This window comes from Dasypus novemcinctus, chromosome 26, assembly GCF_030445035.2.
Source record: "Dasypus novemcinctus isolate mDasNov1 chromosome 26, mDasNov1.1.hap2, whole genome shotgun sequence".
In the NCBI taxonomy this organism is placed as follows: domain Eukaryota; kingdom Metazoa; phylum Chordata; class Mammalia; order Cingulata; family Dasypodidae; genus Dasypus; species Dasypus novemcinctus.
Genome location: NC_080698.1, coordinates 5,237,579 through 5,263,071, shown reverse-complemented (window position 1 = coordinate 5,263,071; position 25,493 = coordinate 5,237,579). Strand labels below are relative to the sequence as shown.

The following is a 25,493-nucleotide window of genomic DNA, read 5'->3' as shown; positions in this document are numbered from 1 at the left end:
AGAAACATAGATTCCCAGTGCCATTGATAAGGATAGAAGCGGTCACAGAGGAACACACAGCGAATGGACACAGAGAGCAGACAACTGGAGGGGGGAGGGATAAGGGGAGAGAAATAAATAAAAAATATATCTTAAAAAAAAAAAGCCACCTAAACTACAATAGAGGAACAGTTAAATAAATTGTAATATCGCTGTTACATGTATTATTACACATCAATAAAAATAAACTATATTAAGGTTATGTAGCAAAGTGGAAAACTCTGAAAGAGGTGAACCATTTGTTTATTATGATTATAACTATAAAAACATTCAGAGGTAAAAAGCCTAGAAGGAAACACAAATTTTTAAGCACTATGCTGCTGAAGTTTTTAGTTTTTTTAAAGTTTCTTTTCGTTGGGAGGCTAGTCTCCCAAAAAGTCTTAATAATTATTTAAGTAGACAGTCTGAAATGATGCTTTGTATTTGTGGTGGTTTTAAAACATCCACAAATTTACTGATGCTCTTTCCTTCAAAAAGTAGAATGCAAATTTTTTCTGTCCCCTTATGTGTGGGTTGGACTAAATTACTCACTTAACTTTGGACACCAGGTTGTTGGACGACAATTTCCCATAGGTTTCTTACATCTCTTCAAGCCTTATAAGCAGAGACACCGACCACCCTTTGTTCCAGACTTTCATTTCGAGATGTCTGGATAGTAACTGATTTTGAAGGACAAAAACAGTGAGTGTCTCCTCCAAAGTAAAGGGCAAACATGCTTACTGCCCAATAAAAACGATTCAGGTTCCCTAAGCTCAGCATTCCTTTCCCTGCGGACATCTACCTAGGGCCATCTGTATTGCTCTACGGAACTTGGGAGAAGGAGAAAGTGAAGTAAATGTGCAGAAACACATTGCTGTGCCATGAGTCACAGAATTCTCTGTCTCTAATTTAGGAGTCTTGTGTCTTATGCCAGCCTCCATAAAACTGGCAGGATAGCCCGTAGCCTTGCAAGTAGGGTAAAATCTCAGGCTCTTCACAGTTTTTGATAGTCATAAAAAGGCACTGCTGTTTCCTCCTTACTTACTCTCTCTTGGATTACTTACTCTGGGAAGAGTTAGTTGTCATGTTGTGAGGGCACTCAGTCAACCTACGGGGAGGTCCAGGTGGTGAGGAACTGGGGCTTCCTGCAAACAGCCATGTGAGTGAGCCATCTTGAAACACAGCCAGTAGTGCCAGACAAGCCTTCAGAGGGCTACAGCCCCTGAGGAGTCCTGGCTACAACTATAGGAGAGACCTTGAGGCAGAACCACCCAGCTAAGCTGCTTTCAAATTCCTGACCCACAAAAACCAAGATAATAAATGCATGCTCTTTTAGGCCACTAAGTTTTAGGGTAATTTATTACACAGAAATAACTAATATAATATGCAATCTGAGGATCTGGTTTGTGATACTAGTTAAATTAAGCAAAATTCTTAGAAAACGATATAAAACAAGAGTCCCATGAGATCCTCACACTACAAGTTTCTTGGATAAGGCTGACAAATTGGAGTGGTATAAATTAAATTATGGGACTTGAAGCAAAATTATTTGAAGGGATGCCCCACTTTTCTCACACCTACATTAAAATATTTAGGCATTTATAACAACATTTTAAAATACAGAAATTAGGCTGACAGTTTTATTTCCAATCGTGTTCTTGACTGAAGCTAATAAACTATCACATATATCCCTTTCAGACCTGGTTCTTAGGTCTTTTGGGTTGACTAAAAAATCCTCAAAACTATCAATACACAAGAAAGATCTACCTAAAGAGGACCCAGCTTTGACGCTGTTAGAGCTTTTATTGAATATTATTAGGCTTAATCCTTCCTCAATTTAAATGTTAAAAAGTATAAATGTGTATCTACACACATGCACACACCCATACACACATGTGGATAATACATTTTTGGGTGGATGAAGGGAATCATGATCTGCTTCTAGAATGCAGTTCTTTATATCGACCAACCTTTTCAAAACTATCTGCAGTGTCTGTGTAGAATTTCCAGGACTCTGAATACTACTAGCATTAGACACCAGGAAGATTTCAATAGCTAACAGCATTTCAATCTCAGATAAATAAGAAGGAATCAGCAGAAGTTTTCGGTATAAATTTCCCTCCAGTGGTGGGTAGCAGCCCAATGAAAGAGCACCTGAAAATCAAATAATAATAGGTCAAACCTTACTAAAACCTCAACAGGTAAAAACCTAGACTTCCAAAATACACATAGGTGGTAATTACATTACAGAATAATTTTTCATTTCAGAAGCAGATTTACAATACAAATTACGTGGTAATAAGCTTATCCTGGTACATTTAAAATTATACTTTGTAATATACTTTTGAATCATTAAATACGAAGTGAAAAGTATTTTTTTTTAATTCTGAAAAATGGTTTTTGAGCCTCATTCTGGCCACTACCCATTTATTTCTTTTCACCTTTTGATATCTTTGATTTGCTTTTGTTCCAGGTTAATTTGAAGGAAACTCTAGAGACAGCAAAGTTGCCTTCCTAATATTCCTGATTTGCTCTCCCTAATCCTAAAAATACTACCTTTATATCAGAGTTCAAAAGTTAGCAGGGAAGATTCTATCAGTGTGTCTTTCTATTCTCCCGTTTTTCTTCTCTTACTTGATTTTAGGGGGAAAAGTAATTTTGGTAGATTTCTATCAACTTATTTTTTGCTTTCCCCATTTTGAAAAGTCAAAGAGGAATGCATGTAAATTACATCTATCAATAGCTAGGGGGAAACGGACTTTGGCCCAGTGGTTAGGGCGTCCGTCTACCATATGGGAGGTCCGCGGTTCAAACCCCGGGCCTCCTTGACCCGTGTGGAGCTGGCCATGTGCAGTGCTGATGTGCGCAAGGAGTGCCGTGCCACGCAAGGGTGTCCCCCGCGTGGGGCAGCCCCACGCGCAAGGAGTGCGCCCGTGAGGAAAACCGCCCAGCGTGAAAAGAAAGAGCAACCTGCCCAGGAATGGCGCCGCCCACACTTCCCGTGCCGCTGACGACAACAGAAGCGGACAAAGAAACAAGACGCAGCAAATAGACACCAAGAACAGACAACCAGGGGAGGGGGGGAAATTAAATAAAATAAATAAATCTTTAAAAAAAAAAAATAGCTAGGAAAGTTGACGAGTTGACAGCCAGTCCCACTTCCTGGCAGGGACTCCCTAGAGGTTAAGAAACCAAAATCTGGAGCCAGAAGGCAGGGGTTCCATGCAAGTATAGAGAGACTGAGTGATTACCCAATACTCCTCCATCTAACATGGGAGTAATTATACCTAATTTCAAACGGAGTAAATTGGCAGGATAAAATGAGATAAAACATACAATGTGCTTATTATAAGCACAGGAACCTGGCACATAGTAGGTCCTCAAAGATTAATCATCATAATCCATATTAGAAAGATTTCTTGAAGGAACTTGTCTTAACAAAACATATTAAGCAAATTATAGATTTAAATTGGTTTCAGAAAAATAAAGCGATATAATATTGCCTATATACAATTTGGATATCCTAAGTTTTAATGGGATTTTTCTATATATCACTTCTAATAAGCATCTAAACAATTTAAGAATTAAATCTCTTCTCTCGAAAAGTAAAAATTTTAGAACATGAGCAGAGCTACAATACATTGAGCACCTACAGGATGGAAATGTATTCATTTTTATATCTAGTGCTTAGCACAATGCCAGGCATATAGCATGCACAACAGACACTGCACAAACTATAATGGCATGGTAAATAAGTACACTAAAAAATACTATAATAACTATTTGATAAAAATTAAAATCTTTGCACTAAAATTTATATTTTTATTCCACATTTTCCATTCATAATTCAAGATAGGCAAAACTTAGAAATGTTATATGCAGTTGCCATGAGACTAAATCCCATATTTTAAAAAAAACCAAGTAGCTATTCAGGTTTTTAAATTATTCTAAATATGTAAAGAACTCTTAAAACTCAACATAAAAAGACAAATTAAAACAAAACAAAAGAGAAATCAATGAGCAAAGGCTTTCAATAGGCATTTCTCCAAAGAAGATTAGCCAACAAGTGCATGAATAGAAGATACTCAGCATATTTAGTCATCATTAGTTGTTAGGGACATGCAAATCAAAATACTTAACACCCACTAGAATAAAGTTAAAAAGACAGTAACAAATGCTGGCAAGGATGTGAAGAAACGGGAACTCCCATACATGGCTGATGGGAATAAAAAATTGTTTGGCAATTCCTTAAAATGCTAACCATAGTTACCATATGATGCAGTAATTCTAATTCTAGCTATATATAAAAGAGAAATAAAAACTGGTCCACACAACAATTTGTACATAAATGTTTGCTGCAGCATAATTCATAATGGTAAAAAAATTGAAATACTCAAATTTCCATCAACTGATGAATAGATAAAGAAAATGTGGTATATCCATAAAACACAATATTTTTGGCAATTAAAAAGGAATGAAGTACTGATACATGCTAAAACATGGATGAACAATGAAAACATTATTCTAAGTTAAAGAAGCCAGGCCAAAAAAACACATATTATATGATTCTATTTATGTAAAGTATCTAGAACAGGCAAATCTGAAAGAAAGTAGAGTAAAGGTGGGCTGGGGTGGGGTGGGATGGGATAGCAACACGAGAACAAAGAATAACTGTTCATGTGTACAGGTTTACGTTTTGGGGATGCTGAAGACATTCTAAGATTAGATTGTGGTGATAGTTACTCAACTCTGAGAATATACTAAAGAAACCAAAACCCAACATACTCTATATGTTAAATGGATGAGTTTTATGGTATATGAAATGTATCATAAACCTGCAAAAATTAAACAACCAAATGCACTGGCCTTTACTAGTGTCTTGATGAAAAATAAGTCCTAAGCCCAGAATCAAGTACTAGTATATGTGATTACAAGGCATCAAAAGGCTTTTCTTGCAAGTGTTAAGCTACATCTGAAAATACATCCATAGGAAGTTCCAATGATATTTTAAATACATTAAACAACAAAAAAGACTCTTTACCCTTTAATCTCACTTGCATAAGACCAAGAAGCTTCCCTGAATATAAAATTCTAGGTGTGATTAGAGAAAAGAAAAAGTGCTATTAAAAAAGGTACTGAGTTGTACGTAGGCATTAATTACTGGAACACACCCTAAAAATATCTTTAAATTATTAATAGGTCTGGAAGGATTTGGGAGAATGGGGAATGACTGCCAATGAGTATAGGATTTTTTTATGGAGTAATGAAAACTCCTAAAATTGATTGTGGTAATAGTTACACAATTCTGAAAATATGCTAAGAACCACTGAATTTGTACACTTCAAATGCATCAATTAGACGGTACATAAATATCTCAAAACTGTTAAAACTTTGAAAAATAAATGATAAAGTTGAGTTATTTTAATAAGGAGTTTTATTTCCAATTAGAAAACACAAAGATGTATTGAAATTTCAGTAAACTATTTCCGTTTATACTGTATTCCTATGGCATTAACACCTATTGATGGCATTTCCCCCAAAATGCACAATTAGTTATTTGAAAAATAAATAACCCCATTAAAATTGAGTCCAAAAACTAAAAGCAGGAAGTAATAACTAAGAGTGTATATATATATATAATATAGTGTGTGTGTGGCTTCTGAAAGTTTGAAGGAAAATACCATAAAGAATTTAAACAATCAAAATTGAAGTGAGGTGTTATGAACAAACAATTCTACCTTTCCTCTAAATTTCTGACCTTTTTTTTTTTTTAATTCTGTTCTAGTGCAATGGCTTTCAAAACTTCTTTTGGCTGTAAGCTACAGTAAGAAATATATTTTACATAAAGACCCCAATACACATATATTAACTGAAATGAATTTAAAAAAATCAAATAATACTTAAATTTACTATGTAATGCAACCTAATATTTATTTTCCCATTATATTGTAGGGGGAGTTGCCACCTTCTAATTTGATTTCACAATCTACGAAGGGTCACAGCCGGTACTTTGAAAAACACTACTGGATTCTGTGTGAGGGAGGTCTTTTTGGTGATGGCAGTTGTCACTGGAATGTTCAACGCATGTGGCACAGTGGTGAGATAAAGTGGGCACTCAATGTTTGTTATACGGATGACAGTGATAGAAATGTAAATTTAAGACAAATTACTAAATTACTGCATGAAGGTAGAAAAGAATTTTTTTCCTAAATCTAGATTCCACATAGAATCACTTTGTAATGAAAATACTTGATATGTGGCCTGCTATCAAAAATTTAAAGTTATAAAGATTAGGATTATATAGGGATAAATAAAATATGTAGATATTCTTTAAGCTTCATTTTACTCAGTTGTTTTATTCCCATTGTATCGATAAGATTATAAGATAGGGCAAACTGGTTTGAATTGTCATTTATTTCCTTTGCTTATCTTCTGGAGTACACACTAATGTGCACAGAAATAAAGATACAGTAACTGGAAACAAAAATGAGCAACAGGTCTCAAGAGCACAGATATGCTCAGAACAATATCCTAGACACTGTATTAAGTGGTCTTTTTAAAAACATTTAAATATGTAGACTAAATGTTATAGCTGGATCTTGGGTTAGAAAATTAAATTTAAAACCAATATATCAAATTTAAAATTTTCAGATGTAACTTACTTTTATAGTGGGCTCTGGCTTTGACCCATAAACAACTCCTTCCTAAAGAAGTAATTAATCTTCTAAGAAAGGAAAAATCAATAGGGATGCTCTTGGAAATCATGAATTCTGCTACGGAGGATGACATACCAAGACTGTTGCTTTCAATACAGGCATCTAGAAGTTTATTAAAAAGAAGGCTGTATTGTGAGACTTGCAAAGTTTCTGAAATGGGATAAAAAAAAAAGGTTATAACTAAACTGGTCTATCTTAGTCTCTCAAACTTCAACTCCTTTCTTTTTCCCTCTGCTCCCCTTGGCCCTTTCCTACCCAATTAAGGTAGTCACAGTGACTATGTGCAATTGTTGTCTTATATATTTTCTAAGTAACAAAAGCATTCAACTGAAGCAAAATAGTTCATTTACCTGGTAACAAAGGACATGAAAGGAAGCTTCACAAACATTTTGAAGTCTGAATTACCATCTATTTATGATACACACACACTGACTGTATCCGCAGTGTCTCAAATGAATTCCTTTTCCTTATATTTGCAGTTCGAAACCTTATATCACACATGACTAAAAAAATCATCCTCTAACACACATTCACCCTCAAATTAAAATATGTATGTATTAGTGGGTATCTCTATTCCTCCAGTCATTTCTGGAAGAAAATGAGGTCACCCTGGAGATTCCTCTCCTTCCCAATTTTCTGTCAATTTGGTTGAGGACTTGGACTCTAGGTCTTTGTCACCTTAGGACCTTTCAGTGGTCCAGGACTTGTCAGGAAATCTCCTTTTTTCTCTTCCTAAACATTACCACGAGAGTAAGTTTCCTAAAACACCAACTTTGTTATATCACTCCCTAGCCTCAAATCTCTAGTGACTCTTGCTACAAATAGAGAAGAAAATCCTTTAGCCTGTCATTTGTGGTCTTACAAAATCTGGCACAACTTTCTGTCTAATCTCACTATTACTACTTTGTTACATTATCAACATTACTGTATATTAGGGACCTGCTCTATAGCAGGCACTGTGCCAGGGTTATCAATATTAAGAAAATATCACCGCCTTTAAGGGGTTCACTATCTAGAGGGAGAAACAGACAAGAATGCTACTTACAAAACAGGGCATGGTGGGTAAGTAGAAAAATGGAGATTATTTATAGAATTACACTGAAGGGAGTCCCTCCAGTTAACATTTTCACCATCCTCTGGACTCAGTATGTCCATTCCTGACCCAAAGCGTTTGCTCTTCTTTCTCTAAAAACTGGACTCCCTTTTCCTATCCAGATATGACTTGAGCTTTAGTATCCAAGAGCATTTTTAGCATTGCCGAAACTAGTATTCTTTTTCTTTGACTTTGTTATCTGTTTAATTTCTCCCATTTATTCCACGTTAACCTATGTTCCAAGGTAATGTTAACTAAACTTTGTATTTGTTAAATGATATGAGAAAAAGGTATTCTTCATTATTTCAAAGCAATCAATTCTTTAAGATATGAAGCTTTCTGGGGTCACCTAAATATATTATTTGCTGAAGACAGAGATAGGGAAGGAAAGGGAAATGATGGAATAATGAAAATACTAGCATTAGAATCTACTAATGAAGAGCTCAAAGATAAGCATTTCTGACTTTTTTTAAGCCAGAAGGAAACCATATTCACTTTGTAGAGAATACATTTTACGGAAAACTAGTTCATTAAAAAAACATACTGGAATATGAAAACAAAACAGGGAGACAACTGTTTCTTATTAACAATTAAAAACCAGATGGGTATGAGATAATTAGGCTAGACTTTTTTAAAAAAACATACCTTGAGAATTTTGAAAACCTGGTAGATTTTGCAAAACTTCAAATGTCTGTCTGTAAAGGCTCTTGGCTAAGATTTCATGTGCAATTGTACAGAGCAGATTATGTCGATTGAGCACATCCAGTCTATCACAAGGCCACAGTGGTGTACTGATTATCCATTCTGACTCTTCCACAAAGAAAAAAGTAAAGATACTTTACACCATGAAGATTACACTTAAAAATATAATCATAACAATGTTTTAAAAATATTCTGTAGATGGTGGCAAAACTTAAATATAGTGTACTCAGAAAAGATAATCATAGGTTAAATTTATTGAAAACAATTTATATAGTGATGACCATCATCCTAAAAACATACAGACTAATGGCCCCTTTGTTCGCCTATTTTTCATTAAGTAGATCCTTCATCTTTCCAAATGTACTCATATGTACTAGTGGTCAATTATCAATTCTTAATATGATGTTATTTTTATATTACAGAAAATGTTTAGCTTATAATGAATATTTGTTTTAAATTAAAGTATTATTTGTGTGGCCAAGTTTAACAATTTTACAAGAATATGTAATTTAGTAAGTGTTAGTATTCTTGGGTAACAGCATTTAGCCCCAATTTCTGCCTATTTTTAAAACAACTTTTTAATTACATATTTGATAGGTACAGAAGAATATTTAACATGTAAATTATAAAAGCATAATAAAATTAATTCTTATGTACTCATCATGCAGCTTAAAAAAAAAAGAGAATATTAGCTATTTGAAGTTCCTTAATTTCTGCCCTCATTTTCACATTGAAAGATAATGGGAGGGAAGCAGATTTGGCTCAATGGATAGAGTGTCTGCCTGCCACCTGGGAGGTCTAGGGTTCAAGTCCAGGGCCTCCTGACCCATGTGATGAGCTGGCCAATGTGCAGTTCTGATGTGCACAAGGAGTGCCATGCCATGCAGGGTTGTCCCCTGTGTAGGGGAGCCCCATGCGCAAGGAGTGTGCCCCGTAAGCAGAGCTGCCCAGCGCGAAACAAGCGCAGCCTGCCCAGGAGTGGCAATGCACACATGGAGGGCTGATGGAGCAAGATGACTCAACAAAGGGAGATACAGATACCCCATGCCACTGACAAGAATACAAGAATACAAGCGGACACAGAAGAACACGCAGACAACTGGGGGGGGGGGGCGGAAGGTAAGGGAAAGAAATAAAAATAAATCTTTAAAAAAAGGAAGATAATGGGAGACTATAGTACAGAATATGGAGGTGCAAAAATTTTAGAAATGTCTATTTTTTAACATTCGTGTAATTACTATGCACATAATGAAACACATAATGAACAGTGCTACATAATTCTCAAATCCCATCAGTGTTCTTGTCAAACCAAGAGCAGAAGTCAGAAAGTCCTTTCATTCTGTGGTCTTCCTCTCACAATGAATCAAAAAAGTACTGAAAATATAGCCAGAGGACAGGGAGAAATAGCTTGGGGAAAAAAAAAGTTCTACAGTTAAGGACAACAGGAGAAGGCTGGACACCACTCAGAAGTGAGAGGGGCACAAGAACAGGATCTTGAGGGACCCTGAGTAGAAGCTGTAGCTGCAGGCTGGCACCCTTCCCCACCACCAGCAGACAGCTTTGAATTCTCCAGTCTTGGGCCTGTGGCTATGGACAGAGGGGCTGTTGCAGGGATTCACCTCCCCAGTTAACTGGACAGAGAGGGACTTACCTAAGGCTGATTCAGCTTTCGGCCAACACATTTGGTGTGCTATGTCCCAGGAGCCTTCCCAGGCTGGTGGTGCTGTTGGGGGGGTGGGGGAAAGGCGGGGAGCAGAGCCATGCCATTGTCTTGGGAGCCAGCACAGGATAAAAGAGCTCCAACCCTCTCATCTTCCCCTCTACTGACAGGGACTAATTGTTGAGGCTGCAGAAGTGAGTGGAATTATTTTCTACCTTAGAATTGGTAGGCGGCTGCCAGCAAAAGTTGGGAAAGAGCCTCTGAGAAAGTTTTAATTACAAGGCTCTGAAGAGCCTCCAGTCAGGATCTTCTATCACACTGTTGTGGTCAGTAAAGCAAAGACACTCAGACCAGGGTGTGAACTAAGAGGGCTGCTAAAGAGTGCCATCTATTGGTGGACCAGGGAGGTGCATGTGAGGAAATAAAATGAGGACTTTTCTGGGTTTTACAGCCTCCCTCCACAATATACAACATACACATACATATACGACAGCAGACTCAAAATATTAGAAAAAAGAACAAGTGATACAGAAGACAGAAGAGCTGAAACGAAAGAGAGAAGAACACAGAGAAAAGAGTGGAAAAAACTGAGCAGGGGCTCAGGGAGCTGAATGATAACAGAAATGCAAAACAAAACAAAACAAAACAAAAAAACACAAAAAACGTGTCATGGGAGTTCCAGAAGGAGAGAAGGTAAAAGGGGCAGAAAGTGTATGGAAATAATGACTGAAAACTTTCCAACTCTCATGAAAGAAATGAATTTTCATGTCCAAGAAGTACAGTGTACCCCAATTGGAATAAATACAAACAGACATGTTCCAAGACATATACTACTCAGAATGTCAAACATCAAAGATAAAGAGAAAATTCTGAGGGGAGCAAGGGAGAAGCAAACCATCATATACAAGGGATGCCCTGTAAGACTTACTATAGCTTTCTCATCAGAAACCATGGAGGCAAGAAGACAGTGGTATGATAATTAGAATACTGAAAGAGAAACTGCCAGCTGAGAATTCTTTACCTGCCAAAACTGTCCTTCAAAAATGAAGGTGAGTTTGAAATATTCACAAATAAGGAGAAACTAAGAGAGTTTGTAAAAAAGAAACTGCCTTTGCAGGAAATATTAAAGGGCGTCCTACAGCCCAAAAGAAAAAGAAGAGAGAATCCTGGAAGAGAGTGTAGAAGGCAGGACTAGCAGAAAGGATAACGAAAAGAGTAAAAAGAGAGACAAAAGTATATGACATATGAAAACCAAAGAATAAAATGATGGAAATAAACAATGCATTTACTGTAAAATAATTGTGTTGTTTTTTAAAAAGATTTTTTATTTATTTCTCTCCCCTTCCTCCCCATTGTCTGCTCTCTGTGTCTATTCGCTGTGCGTTATTCTGTGTCCGCTTGCATTTCTGTCATGTGGCACCAGGAAACTGTGTGGCTTTTTTTGTTGTGTCATCTTGCTGCGTCAGCTCTCCATGTGTGCAGCACCAGTCCTGGGTAGGCTGTGCTTTTTTTGCACAAGGCAGCTCTCCTTGCAGGGCGCACTCCCTGCACATGGGGCAACCTTATGCAGGGGACACTCCTGCATGGCACAATACTCCTTGTGCTCAGCAGCACCGTGTATGGGCCAGCTCACCACAAAGGTCAGGTGGCCTTGGGTATCGAACCCTGGACCCTCCATAAGATAGGCAGGTGCTCTATCAGTTGAGCCACAACCACTTCCCTTGTAGTATAATTGAATGTGAGTGGATTAAATACCCCAGTCAAAAGATACAGGCTGACAGAATGGATAAAAAAACATGAGCCATCCATATGTTGTCTACAAGTGACTCACCTTAACTCAGGGGTACAAACTGGCTGAAAGTGAAAGGTTAGATATAGATATACATATATAAAGACTAAACATCTTCTCAGGTCATAATGAAATGAAACTGGTAATCAAGAGCAGACAGGAAAGGGGAAATTTTGCGAATGTGTATGGGGGGTAAACAACATACTCTTAGACAATCGGTGGGTCAAAGAAGACATTTTAAGAGAAGTTAGTAAATATATTGAGAAAAATGAAAATGAGATGACAACTTATCAAAACTTATGGGATACAGAAAAGGCAGTCTTGAGAGGGAAATTTATAGCACTAAATGCCTATATTAAAAAAGGAGGAGGGTGGGTGGGACTGCGGCTTGTGAACAGAATCGTGATTTGCCCTCTCCCCCCGGAAGTTCCTGGACCTTCTGTGTGTAGATGGCATCACTTGGGGTTTGAGGTGCTGCACGCAGATATCGGAGTGGCCAAGAACAAACTAAGGGGGCAGAAGTCCAGGAATATATTTCATATAGCCAGCCAAAAAAACTTTAAGACTAAGAACAAAGCAAAACCAGTTACCACAAATTTTAAGAAGATAAACATTGTGAATGATGAAAAAGTTCACAGAGTAAATAAAGCTTTTACAGATATATAAAAGGAACTTGCATCTTTCTCAAAAGGCCTTTGCCTTGAAACTGTGCAGAAACAGCCAATTCCTCAGCAGTATGATGAAAAGCCAGTTAACCTTGATGAGGCTACAAGATTAATGGCTCAGTTGTAATACAACAGTGATGCATCAAATTCCCAAAAAAAGTCCAATAAATTAAATGTTTTATACAAAAAAAAAAGAAAAAAGAAAAAAGAAAAAAAAAGAAAAAAAAAAAAAGAAAAAAGGAGGCACTAAAACCAAAGATCTAATCATGACATCCTTTTCAGGACAAACCACAAAAGGAACAGCAACTCAATCTCAAAGCAAGCAGAAGGAAAGAAATAATAAAGATTAGAGTAAAAAGTAAATGAAATTGAGAATAACAACAAAAATAGAGGAAATCAACAAAATCAAAAGCTGGTATTTGAGAAGACCAATAAAACTGACAAACCGTTAGCTGAGACTAACAAAGAAAAAAAAGAGAGATGATGCAAATAAATAAAACCAGAATTAAAGGGGGGAAGTTACAACTGGATCCACAGAAATAAAAAGGGTCATAAGAGGGTATAATAGAAACTGTATACCAACAAACTAGACAACCTAGATGAAATGGACAAATTCCTAGAAATTCACAACTGACAACGACTCTACAAGAACTATAAGAACTCAACAATCCAATCATATTTAAAGAGATTGAATCACTCATCAAAAATCTCTCAACAACTTGGGAGATGTCCTGAGTGTGCTGCAGGGAAATTGCCGGACATTGTATGTCCTCCCATGGCCCACTGGATGGAACGTGGGAGAGTGTGGGCTATGGTGTGGACCACAGGCCATGGGGTGCAGCGATGCCCAGAGATGTACTCACCAGATGCAATGGATGTGTCATGATGATGGGGGAGGACGTTACTGTGGGGGGAGTGGTGGGGTGGGGGCGGTGGGAGTGAATGGGGACCTCATATTTTTTTAATGTAATATTTTTTAAAAAATGAATAAAATTAAAAAAAAAATCTCCCAACAAAGACAAGTCCAGGACCAGATAGCTTCACAGATGAATTCTACCAAGTATTTCAAGAAGAATTAACACCAATCCTGTTTAAACTCTTCCAAAAAATTGAAGAGGAGTGAAAATTACCCAACATATTTTATGAAGCCAGTATCACCCTAAAACCAAAGATACTACAAGAAAAGAAAATTACAGACAAATCTAACAAACACAGATGCAAAAATTCTCAACAAAATATTTGCAAATAGAATCTATCAGCAGATCAAAAGAATTATATACCATGACCAAGTGGGATTTATTCTGGTATGCAAGGGTGGTTCAATATAAGAAAATCAATTAATGTAATATACCACATTAACAAATTGAAGGCAAAAAAATACACGATCATCTCAATCAATGCAGAAAAGGTATTCAACAAAATCCAGCATACTTTCTTGATTAAAAAAATAAAAACGGAATAGAATGAAAATTCCTCAATATGATAAAAGGCACATATGAAAAACCCACAGCCAACATTGTACTCAATGGGGAAAGGCTGAGAGCTTTCCCTCTGAGATCAGGAACAAGACAAGGATGCCTGCTGTCACCAATGTCATTCAATATTGTGCTAGAAGTTCTAGATAGGGCAATTAGACAAGAAAAAAATAAAAGGCATCCAAATGGGAAAAAAGGAAGTAAAACTCTTACGATTTGTTGATGACACGATCCTATACTTAGAAAATTCTGAAATGTCTATGACAAAGCTACTTGAGCTAATAAATGAATTCAGCAAAGAGGGAGGATATGAGATTAACATGCAAAAAAAATTAGTAATGTTTCTGTAACCTAGTACTGAACAATTGGAGGAGGAAATCTGGGGGAAAATTCCATTTATAAGAGCAACAAAAACACTCAAATACCTAGGAATCAATTTAACCAAAGATGTACAGGACATATACTCTCAAAACTACCAAAACAATGTTAAAAGAAATGAATGAAGACCCAAACAAATGGAAAGACATTCCATGTTCATGGAATGTAAGACTAAATATCATGGAGATGTCAATCCTACCCAAACTGATTTATAAATTCAATGCAATACCAATCAAAATTCCAACAGGCCACTTTACAGAAACAGAGAAAGCAATAATCAAATTTATTTGAAAGAGAAAGTGTACTTGAATAGCCAAAAAACATCCTAAAAAAGATGAGAAATGTGGGAGGACTTTCACTGCTGGAACTTGAAACATATTACAAAGCTACAGTGGTCAAATCAGCATGGTACAGGCATAATGATAAGACAAATTCATCAGTGGGATAGAACTGAGAATCCAGAAATAAACCATCACCTCTACAGCCAATTGCTTTTTGACAAACCTACCAAGTCCATGTTAATGAGACAAAACAGTCTCTTCAACAAATGGTGCTTGGAGAACTGTATATCCATAACCAAAGAAATAAAAGAGGATCCCTATCTCACTACATATACAAGAATCAAGTAAAAATGAATCAAAGGCCTAAATATAAAAGTCAGGATCATACAACTACTAAAAGAAAAAGTAGGAAAACATTTTTAAGATCTTGTAGTAGGTGGTGGTTTCTTGGACCTTATACCCAAAGCATGAGCAGCAAAAGAAAAATAGGTAAATGGGACCTCCTCAAAACTGAACATTTTTGCACATCAGAGGACTCTGTCAAAAGGGTGAAAAAGGAGGTGTCTCCAAGGGAGAAAGTATCTGGAAATCATATATCCATGGTATATAAAGGGATGATGCAAACTCAACAATAAAAAAAACAAACAACTCAATTTAAAAACGGGCAAAAGATTCAAATAGACATTTGTCCAAAGAAGAAATATAAATGGTGAAAAAACATATGAAATAATGTTCAACATCACTAGCAATTAGGGAAATGGGAATCAAAGCTACAATGAGATGTAATTTCATACCTATTAAAATGACCACTATTTAGAAGACAGCTACAAGTGTTGGCAAGGATGTGGAGAGATAGGCATGCTTATTCACTGTTGGTGGGAATGCAGAATGGTATAGGCTCTGTGGAGGACTGTTTGGCAGTTCGTAAAGAAGTTGCATAGAGTTGCCACGTGGCCCAGCAATACCACTAGTAGATACATACCCAAAAGAACTGAGAGCAGTGACGTGAACAGACATCTGCACACTGATGTTCACAGAGGTGTTATTCACAATTGTCAAAAGATAGGTAATTGTCCATGAATGGATAAACCAATTGTGGTGTATACTCATGATGGAATATTATGCAGCTGTAAGAAGAAATGAAATCGTGAAGCATATGATAATATGGATGAACCTGGAGGATGTTATGCTGAGTGAAGCAAGTCAAACTCAAAGGACAAATACTTTATGAATGTACTGTTATGAACTAAATATACTGTATAAACTCATGAGTTGATAATAGAACACAGGTAACCAGAAAACAGAATGAGGTTAGAGGGAAGCGGATTTGTCTCAACTGATAGAGCTTCTGCCTACCACATGGGAGGCCCAGGATTCAAACCCAGGGCCTCCTGATCGTTGTGGTGAGCTGGCCCACGCGCAGTGCTGATGTGTGCAAGGAGTACCGTGCCATGCAGGGGTGTCCCTCGCATAGGGGAGCCCCACGCACAAGCAGTATGCCCCATAAGGAGAGCCGGCCAGCATGAAGCAAAGTTCAGCCTGCCCAGGAGTGGTGCTGCATGCATGGAGAACTGACACAGCAAGATGGCGCAACAAAAACAGACACAGATTCCTGGTGCCACTGACAAGAACACACAGCAAATGGACACAGGAAACAGACAACTGGGGGGAGGGGTGTCGGGAAGAGAGAGAAAAAAATCTTAAAAAAAAAAAAGAATGAGGTTAGAGAACAGAAAGTTGAGAGTTAATCTGTGAAGAACTGGTAAAAAGGTTGTTTGTAAATATGTTTGTAACTAGCAGTGCTATTATATGGGTATACTAGCAGTTGAAAGGGAAAGTCTAAGGCCAGGTGTATTACTAGATGGAAAACTAAGAAATGTAACACAGGACTTAATAGCATAGAGAAACCTCATGTGAAATATAAATATGGGTAATATTACATATGTAAGACTGTTTTTCTTTGAAATGGAACAAATAAATGTTACTGTTACAAGATGTTAACGTAAGGTAAAAAAAAAAAACCCATTACCCTAAGTGAAAGAAACCAGATTACTATATCTGTATGATTACATTTATATAAAATGCAAATAGAAATCATTTTATAAAAATGGAATTAGATTAGTGGTTATGTAGGGCTGGGGAAGGATAGAGAGATTGAGAAGTGACTGCTAAGAGGTATGGAGTTTTCTTTCTGGAGTAATGAAATAGTTCTAAAAATTTTTGTGGTAATGAGTGCACAACACTGTGATTATAGTAAAAGCCATTGATTACACAGTTTGGATGTACTGCATGGTATGTGAATTTATCTCAATAAAACTGCTTTATTTTTAAAAAATTTTTAAAATTTGTCTTTCTTTAAAAAGATAACAAAAAATGTTACAATAAAAAATATAAGAGGTTCCCTTTTATCTTACCCCCCACCCCCTGCCACTCCTCCCACATTAACAAACTCTTTCATCATTGTGGCACATTCACTGCATTTGGTGAATACATTTTGGAGCATTGCTATACCGCATGGATTATAATTTACATGTAATTTACCCTCTCCCCCAGTACATTCGGTGGGTTATGATAGGATATATAATGCCCTGCATCTGTCCCTGCAGTATCATTTAGGACAACTCCAAGTCCCCAAAATGCCCCTACATCACTTTTCTTCTTCCCTCTCCCTACCCTCAGCAACTACCTTGGCCACTGTCATCATATCAGTGATACAATTTCTCCCATTGCTAGAGTCACAATAGTTCTATAGCAGAATACCAGTAAGTACACTCTAATCCATATTTTATTCCTCCATTCTGTGGACCCTGGGATGGTGATCCACTCCATCTCTAAATTGAGAGGGGGCTTAGATCCCACATAGCTGACAGATGCAATTCTCCTGCTTGCAGTTGTAGATACTCTTGGTTCCCTGGTGTGGTGATTGATTATCTTCACTCCCTGTTAGCCAACCTGGGTAAGTCCAAAAAACCGGAGAGTAGGTGTTGCAACTCTGCTAAGGTTTAGGGCCCAGCTGGCACATGGCCAGTTCAGAGATTCAAGTCTCCTGAGTATACACCAACCACAGGTTTAATAAATGTGATAGAAGAGGCATGTGTAGAAAGGTCATATCTGAGTCCAACTCCATTACACTCAGGAGCACATATTCCAAAGTAGGGCCCCTTGGCAAGGCACTGAACTCCAGAGCCGTCTGCCATGACTGTAGAACCTGTGTGTTTCTGTAGCCCTCAGGAGCCCCAGCACCTGAGATTGTATCTACTTTGGCCATCTCTGGGATCCTGCTGAGATGAGCAAAAGTGTGACCCCTCTGATGACCTCCCGACTCATTTTGAAGTCTCTTAGCCATATAAACTCATTTGTTTTTACCATTTCCCCCTTTTATTCAAGGTCTTTTAAAAACAGTATTGAAGACATATTTGATAATTCAAATGCACAATGCCAAAGTGAAGCTTTACATATCCAGTATAAAACAGGAGGTTGTTTTTAAATTATTAGTACCCACTTGAATGATTAACAGACTTTACTATGTGCTAGGCAATGTTTTAAGTGCTGTATAAATATTAACTTATTTAGAGGTATTAGTTTACTAATTTTCCTTAAATTTTAGTATAAAGAAATTTAAATAATGTGTTTTTATAAAGATTAGTTTTCCCCCTCCTCCACCTCCACCCCCACCCTGTTTTTTTTTCCTTTCTGTGTCCATTCACTGTGTGATCTTCTGTATCTATTTCTCTTTTTGTCTTCTCATCTTTCTTCTCTAGGACTCAGAGGGATTCGTTCCTGGGGACCTGTGATGTAGAGAGAGGTTCCCTGTCAATTGCGCCACCTCAGTTCCTCTGCTGTGCTTCACTTTGATTCTCCCCTTCATCTCTCTTTTGTTGCGTCATCATCTTGCTGTGTGACTCACTTGTGCGGGCACTGGCTCACTGAGTGGGCACTGGCTCACCACATGGGTACTCACATGGGCACTTGGCTCACGACAGGGGCACTCGCGTGGGCACTGGCTCACCGCACAGGCATGCCTTCTCTTCTTCTTTTTCACCAGGAGGTCCCAGAGATAGAACCTGGGTCCTCTCATATGGTAGGCAGAGGCCTTATCACTTGAGCCATATCTGCTTCCCATAATGTTATTTCTTGAAAGATTGTAAAACTCACCTGTTAAACATAATTCCCATTAAAACTCTGAGTCACCATGCCTTATAAAGTGAATTTTATTTTGATCAAATAATATCCATTATATTCCACCAATCATATATTTGGTAAATATATTCCATTTAGAAAAAATATAGTACACAGTATTTTTTCATAAAAAATTACATTGTTTTTATTTAGTACTCATTCTTTATCATTAAGGTAGAGTAACAGGTTTAGTTTTTGAAAGTATATATGCTATTTTAAGAGATCCATTTTGAAATTTTACTAAATTGTATAGCTATATTAAAAAAATCTGAATGAGTTGGTAATTTTAGGTACCAAAATTAACTGAAACTGATAATTGGGAAGTCATTTGGAATTTAATAGAATTTAATTTAACTAATCTAACTAGTTCACAACTCTATCAACAAAGTAGCTGTCAAAATACTTTGATGATAAATGATATAAAGATAATAATAATCGGATTGGTTAGGGGAAAAATGCTTTGTTTAGTAATATTTTGACAATGCTCTTTAATCATTAGTTAAAAAGGTTTAACAACAATGCAAGTTATTGGCGGTAGGGTAAGATGTTATACGTTTGTTTGATGTTACATATGTTTGTTTTGTAAGTTCAGATTATACACTTACTCTTTATGTATGTTTATGTATGAGTGATATATTTCAATAAATTAAAAAAAAACTTTGATGAGAATTATATTCTCAAGAATAAAGACTACTTTACTAGTATACTTAAGACTAGTTTTATAAAGATAAAAGTACTTCCTGCATTCATCCTCATGTTCTTCTCTGTTTTACAGTTTGGCAATATTTGCTATTGGTATAAAATTATCAGAGTAAAAAGGCAAACAAATTTTCTATAACAATCACTCTTTATCCTTTTGCCTTCCAACATATGCATATTGTCATTACTCATGCAAGATTTTGAGTACAGGCACTAGGAGTATGAAGACTATTTAAGACAGTCTCTGTACTAAAGGAGTTTCAAACAAATAACTCTTTTCATGATGAATACTGTGATGGGGGAATACTTAAAGATATCTGTTCTCCTCTTAATGTATACATTTAATATAATCCCAATATATTAAACTGTATTAAAATATATTAAGCTGTATTAAAATCATATTAAAAAATTCTGAAAGTCACTCAAATGAATAAACATTTGAGAATAGCAAAGAATATTTGGTAAAGAAAAGTAGTGAGGGTGCCTAAACAGATAGCATCACATAACTTTAAAGCTCTATTAACAAAAGAGTATGGAGCTAGCACAGAAACGGATCACTGGGAGAGAAGACAAGCATAGAAATGGACCCAACCAGATCCAAGATTCTAATACATGATAAAATAGCACTTCAAATAAGCAAATCAAGAATGAACTATTTAATTAATGTTGGGAAATTTTGGGGAAATAAAATAAGTACCCACCCTCAGCAAAATTTAAAACTAAAAAATGAATTTAAAAACTTGAAGAACATATGGGTGAATGTATAATTTTGAGAGGGTTAAGAAATGCCTTAATGGGAAATGGACTTGGCTTAATGGATAGGGCGTCTGCCTACCACATGGGAGATCCGCAGTTCAAACCCCGGGCCTCCCTGACCAGTGTGGAGCTGGCCCACGTGTAGTGCTGATGCACGCAGGGAGTGCCAAGCCATGCAGGGGTGTCCCCTGTGTAGGGGAGCCCCACGCACAAGGAGTTTGCCCTGTAAGGAGAACTGCCCAGCACGAAAGAAAGTGCAGCCTGCCCAAGAATGGCGCCGCACACAGGGAGAGCTGACACAACAAGATGATGCAATGAAAAGAAACACAGATTCCCCGTGCTGTTGATAAGGATAGAAGTGGTCACAGAAGAACACACAGTGAATGGACGCAGAAAGCAGACAACGGGGGGGAGAGGAGAGAAATAAAAAAAAAATACGTTAAGCAAGAATTAAAAAGCAGTTTATGTTAAGTGGAAAAAATGTCAATTGTGCAAAAGAGGAAAACAAAAACCAACATCAAATTTAAGAAGATGAAAAGCTGAGAAAAAATACTTGTAAATACCCAACAGATGAAGGACTAATATCTTTAATGTGTAAAAATATTACAATATAAGGGGGCATTATTATATGTTGTGATACTTCCTAAATGTGTTTTGGTACACCATGGATGGTACATGATCTGATTTTAGATGTTAGTTATATTTTAAAGTTATTTAGTAGTAAATTATAAAAGTTATAAACAAATTTCACAGATATTATTGCTTAGGATGAAACCAAGTGGGTTGTTTTTTTTTGAGGTACCAGGGCTGGGACGTCGCATATGGGAAGCTGGTGCTCAACCACTGCGCCGCATCGGCTCCCAAGTTGTTTTTTAGTTTGTTTGTTTGCTTATTGCTTGTTTTTGTTTTGAAGCACCAGGAACTGAACTCAGGATCTTATTCTAAGGCATTTTTTCAGAATTTACTCTAAGGATATTTTAAAAATGCAGCAGTACAATTTTTATTATGATGTATCTGTAAAAGCCACTCATAAAAAAAAATGGACATTTAAAAAATGACTCACTTGTGGTAAGGACTAATTTACCTACAGTAATAATTTAAAAAATAAAACCATCATTGTGAAATTTATCAGTACTTCACACACCTAACAAATACTGGAGAAGGCAATTATCATAAATACATTAAAAAAAAATAAGTGCTCACCATAAAAAAAATCAAGCAAAACAGAAAATTACAAGGAATAAATTAACAACCCAAGACCTCATCACTGACAATGATCAGTGCTAACATTTGGTGAAAATTATTTGGGAAAGAGGTTAATGAACACAACAATAACTACATCTAGATAAGTAGATATAAGTGAAACTGTGGCATTCAACAGAGGCTGAAGATGGCCAGGTTTCACACAAATTCATGCTAAGGATATCCATTCAATGATAGAAAATGAAAAGAGTACATTTTTCTTAAATATTACAACTGCTTATTTATATTAGTACTATAGTCACAATGACTGTTGTGAGTGTATAGCTAAACTTTATGCTAAATTCCTACTATGAAAAAGTTAACACTTTTCTCAAAAAATAATACACATGCACATACTTTAAAAAAACTCATCATGAATTCTGCACATGTACATGACTGTTATGGAGAAAATCTTCCATTAATTCATTAATTCATTTACTCATTCATATATTCACTCACTCACTTCAACTAATATTTACTGAACACTCTGTTTGGAGTACTGCCACAGGTCGAATACTCTTAATTTAATTAACTTAAAAAATTAAAAATAAAAATGGTAATGTTTATAGCAGTAATTGAAAACTGGGGTATGACTTGAGGGGCTATAGATAAGGTTGTGTAAGTCACCCCTTGACAGTACTGTAGGGCAGTGGGCTTCAAAGTGAGGTTCCCAGAATGGCATCAGCAACATATGAGAACTTGTTAGAAATGTAACTTCTCAGGTCCTACCCCAGAATTACTGAGTCAGAAATTCTGGGGGTGGGCCATCAATCTATAATTTAACATGACCTCCAGGGAATTCTGATGTAACTCAAGTTTGTGAACTACTATCTTAGAGTTATGGAAACAAGATCAGTATCACCATTTTGCTCAGGTGGCTGATCAGCATAGATTGTCAGTGTACCGGTACTTCTGCTCTAGTTGCAATTTTATAAAGTTCATTTAAAGGAAAAGACTAGAGAAATAACAGTATTGGTATAGGGGTTAAAAATATGGACTTTGCAGTCACACAGTTCTGAACTCTGGAATTCTTGCTCCACATTTACCTGTTACATGACCCTCTCTGAACCTCATGTCCCCATCTTGGGATACCATAACCTATTGTAGCGATTAAATTAGATGACACAAGAAGTAATGCAGTTAGCACAATGCTTGGTATATAGCAAATAATCATATTATGAAATCAATAATGAAAAGAAATACTAAACTCAGAAAACAGACCAAGAACATGAATAGGTAATTCACAAAAGAATAAGTACAAATAAAAAAATGTATAATTTCTCTAATAAGCAATTAAATAGAAAGTGAAAGATAAAAAATAGCAATACTCAATATTGGTAAGAGTGTTTCATAAATTGCATCTTTACAAACTGCTGAAAAGACTATCAATTAGTACAAACTTTCTAAACTTTTGTATTCTATTCAGTTTTAGGACTTGACATGGAATATCTGAATAGCTACATTTGGATTTGCATAACCTGGACTTCAAGCATCTGTCTGAATAACCAAAAACCATAATACTGTAACATCAAGGACTGCTTATTTGTACCTGTGATATCTAAGAGGACAATGTGTGCATAAAAGTTTACTTATACAATATCCTCTGGAATTCTCTCATAAAGGAGGACTTCCAAATAAATTCAAAATACCTTACACAAAAGGCATATTCAAGTCCTAACCCCTGCTGTGTGGGTGTGAACTCATTTGTAAATAAGACCTCTGGAGAGGTTATGATGAAGGCATGCCCTCACTGAATGAGGGTGGGCCTTAATCCAATAAGGCTGAGGCCCTTTTAGGCAAAGGGAATGGGACACAGAAAGAGAAGCCATGGGAGCAGCCAGAAGCTGGTGGGCCACGGAAGAGAAAGGAAAGCCACCCTGAGTATTTCCACATGATGGAAAAGCCAAGGAACCCAAAGATTACTGGCCAGCTAGAAGAAAATGACCCTGGAACGAAGCAAGCCACCTAGTCTCTGAAACCATAAGTCAACAATTCCTGTTAAGTCAACCCACTGTATATTATGAATAACTCTAAGGGCAAATTTGGCAAATTTAGCCAAAAATCTTTAAAATACCCTTACACGTTAGCCCAGAAACACCATCAGAATTTATTCTAAGGACATAATAAATATTTAGCAGGGATGTTTAGCAGGGATCATTGTTTACAAGAGAAATTTGAAAATTAGTTCAAAGAGAGTGGACTCATAGAGTAAAAGATAGATATGTATGTATTCGTAAGATGGAAAAACATTCATGTTTTTTTGATGTTTACAAGAATATTCCTCTTCCCAGAAAAATATGCTCAATATTTGCTGCCTGAAAAAAAAATGCAGGGTAAAGACAGTAAGGAGTTAAAAAAGCCTGCACAGGAACATTAAAGTAGATAATAATCAAGTATTATGTACTTTATAATGACAGAATAAGGGGTTTTTATCTTTAGTTTTGCTTATCTACCTCTTCATATTTCACTACAATGAATATGTATTACTTATAAAAAGGTAAAATTATTTTAAAATTCAATGGCAGTTCCTCAGTAGATGGCATAACAAAATTTAGACGGGAGCCCAACTGATTGAGCCACAGCCGCTTCCCTCTCAGTCACTTTTCTCTACTTCAGAAACTCCATTCACATATATGGCATCTTTGGTAAACTGAAGAAAACGTTTTCCAACAAACCTTTGACCATGAACTCCACTAATCATCTCTGTATTTTACAAACCCTCAGCACTTTGAACAAATGTAAGGTATTTCACATATATGAATACATAAGTGTGCTAGTATATGTGTGTTAGTGTAAAGGTTATCTATTTGCTTTTCTTATGTATATATTTCATCTTTCCACCTAAACTCTGAGATACTTGAGGCTTCTTCATTCTTATTCCACTATATCAAATAAAATCTGCCTGATAATCTAAGTAGCCATAGCTACCATTGGATACCACGCTCTGACACTACTGTTCTAAATTTTTATTTCTTTCATACCAAACTAACCTCAGTTTCTTCTGCTGGTTTAATTTCATTGTAATTTCTGCTAGATCGACTGCCTTATGGGAGAAAATAAGCTTTCCCTGTCTTGTTTTCAAGCCAAATTTGCCTATACATACAAATACAGAAAGAATTTATGAGACTGCAATCAGGATTTCCCTGTCTCAGCAGCAGAAAGCCTGAGCTCTGAAGCTGGACTGCTTGGGTTTGAATCTAGTCTTCATTTCTTACTTGATATGTCATTTTGGGCACGTTGCTTAATCTCTCTAATAACAGTTTCTTATCTATAAAATGGGGATTGTAATACTTCCAAATTCATAAGGTATCTGTGAAGATTAATTGGAATAATCCAGGTAAAGCATTTAGTGTGGTGCCTAGCCCAAAGTAGGGGCTAACTCTTGTCAACAAAGGTTCATACAGTTTCTGCTAAGAGCACGGTTCACTGCCCTCCCCCCCGCCTTTTAGTCTATACAATAAAAAATTTCCTACCTATGAGTCGCTAGGGTTGAGACCAAATTATCACCTACAATTCAACTGCAACTTAAGGAAATTACGAAGAGAAGAATTGATGACAAGTTTAACAAATAATTTTATGCTTGCCTATAACAGAACTTACCTCTCAACACCCAGATGGCACCATCTAGGCTCCCACTTTTTAGAAAAATTTCTGCTGCAATATTCACAATTTGACATCTTGGTGCTAACTTTTCAGGTCCTGTAAGGCCTTTTAAACTTGTGAAATGTATTTTTAATTCATATAGCTTATCTAAGACCTTCCTTCCCTAGAATAAAAATAAAGACGACATTGAGTATCAATCACTTAGGATATTAGAGAGATATAAAGTCACTGATACTT

General features: G+C 36.5%; 1 protein-coding gene across 1 annotated transcript in view; it reads right to left on the bottom strand.

Moving 5' to 3' along the window:
* Nucleotides 1–25,493, bottom strand: part of TOPAZ1 (testis and ovary specific TOPAZ 1) — a 112,335-nt gene that overhangs the window by 4,658 nt on the left and 82,184 nt on the right. The window contains 4 exon segments of the mRNA XM_058288999.1: nucleotides 1,989–2,172; nucleotides 6,681–6,884; nucleotides 8,473–8,637; nucleotides 25,254–25,419. Coding sequence (XP_058144982.1) covers nucleotides 1,989–2,172; nucleotides 6,681–6,884; nucleotides 8,473–8,637; nucleotides 25,254–25,419 — 719 coding nt within the window.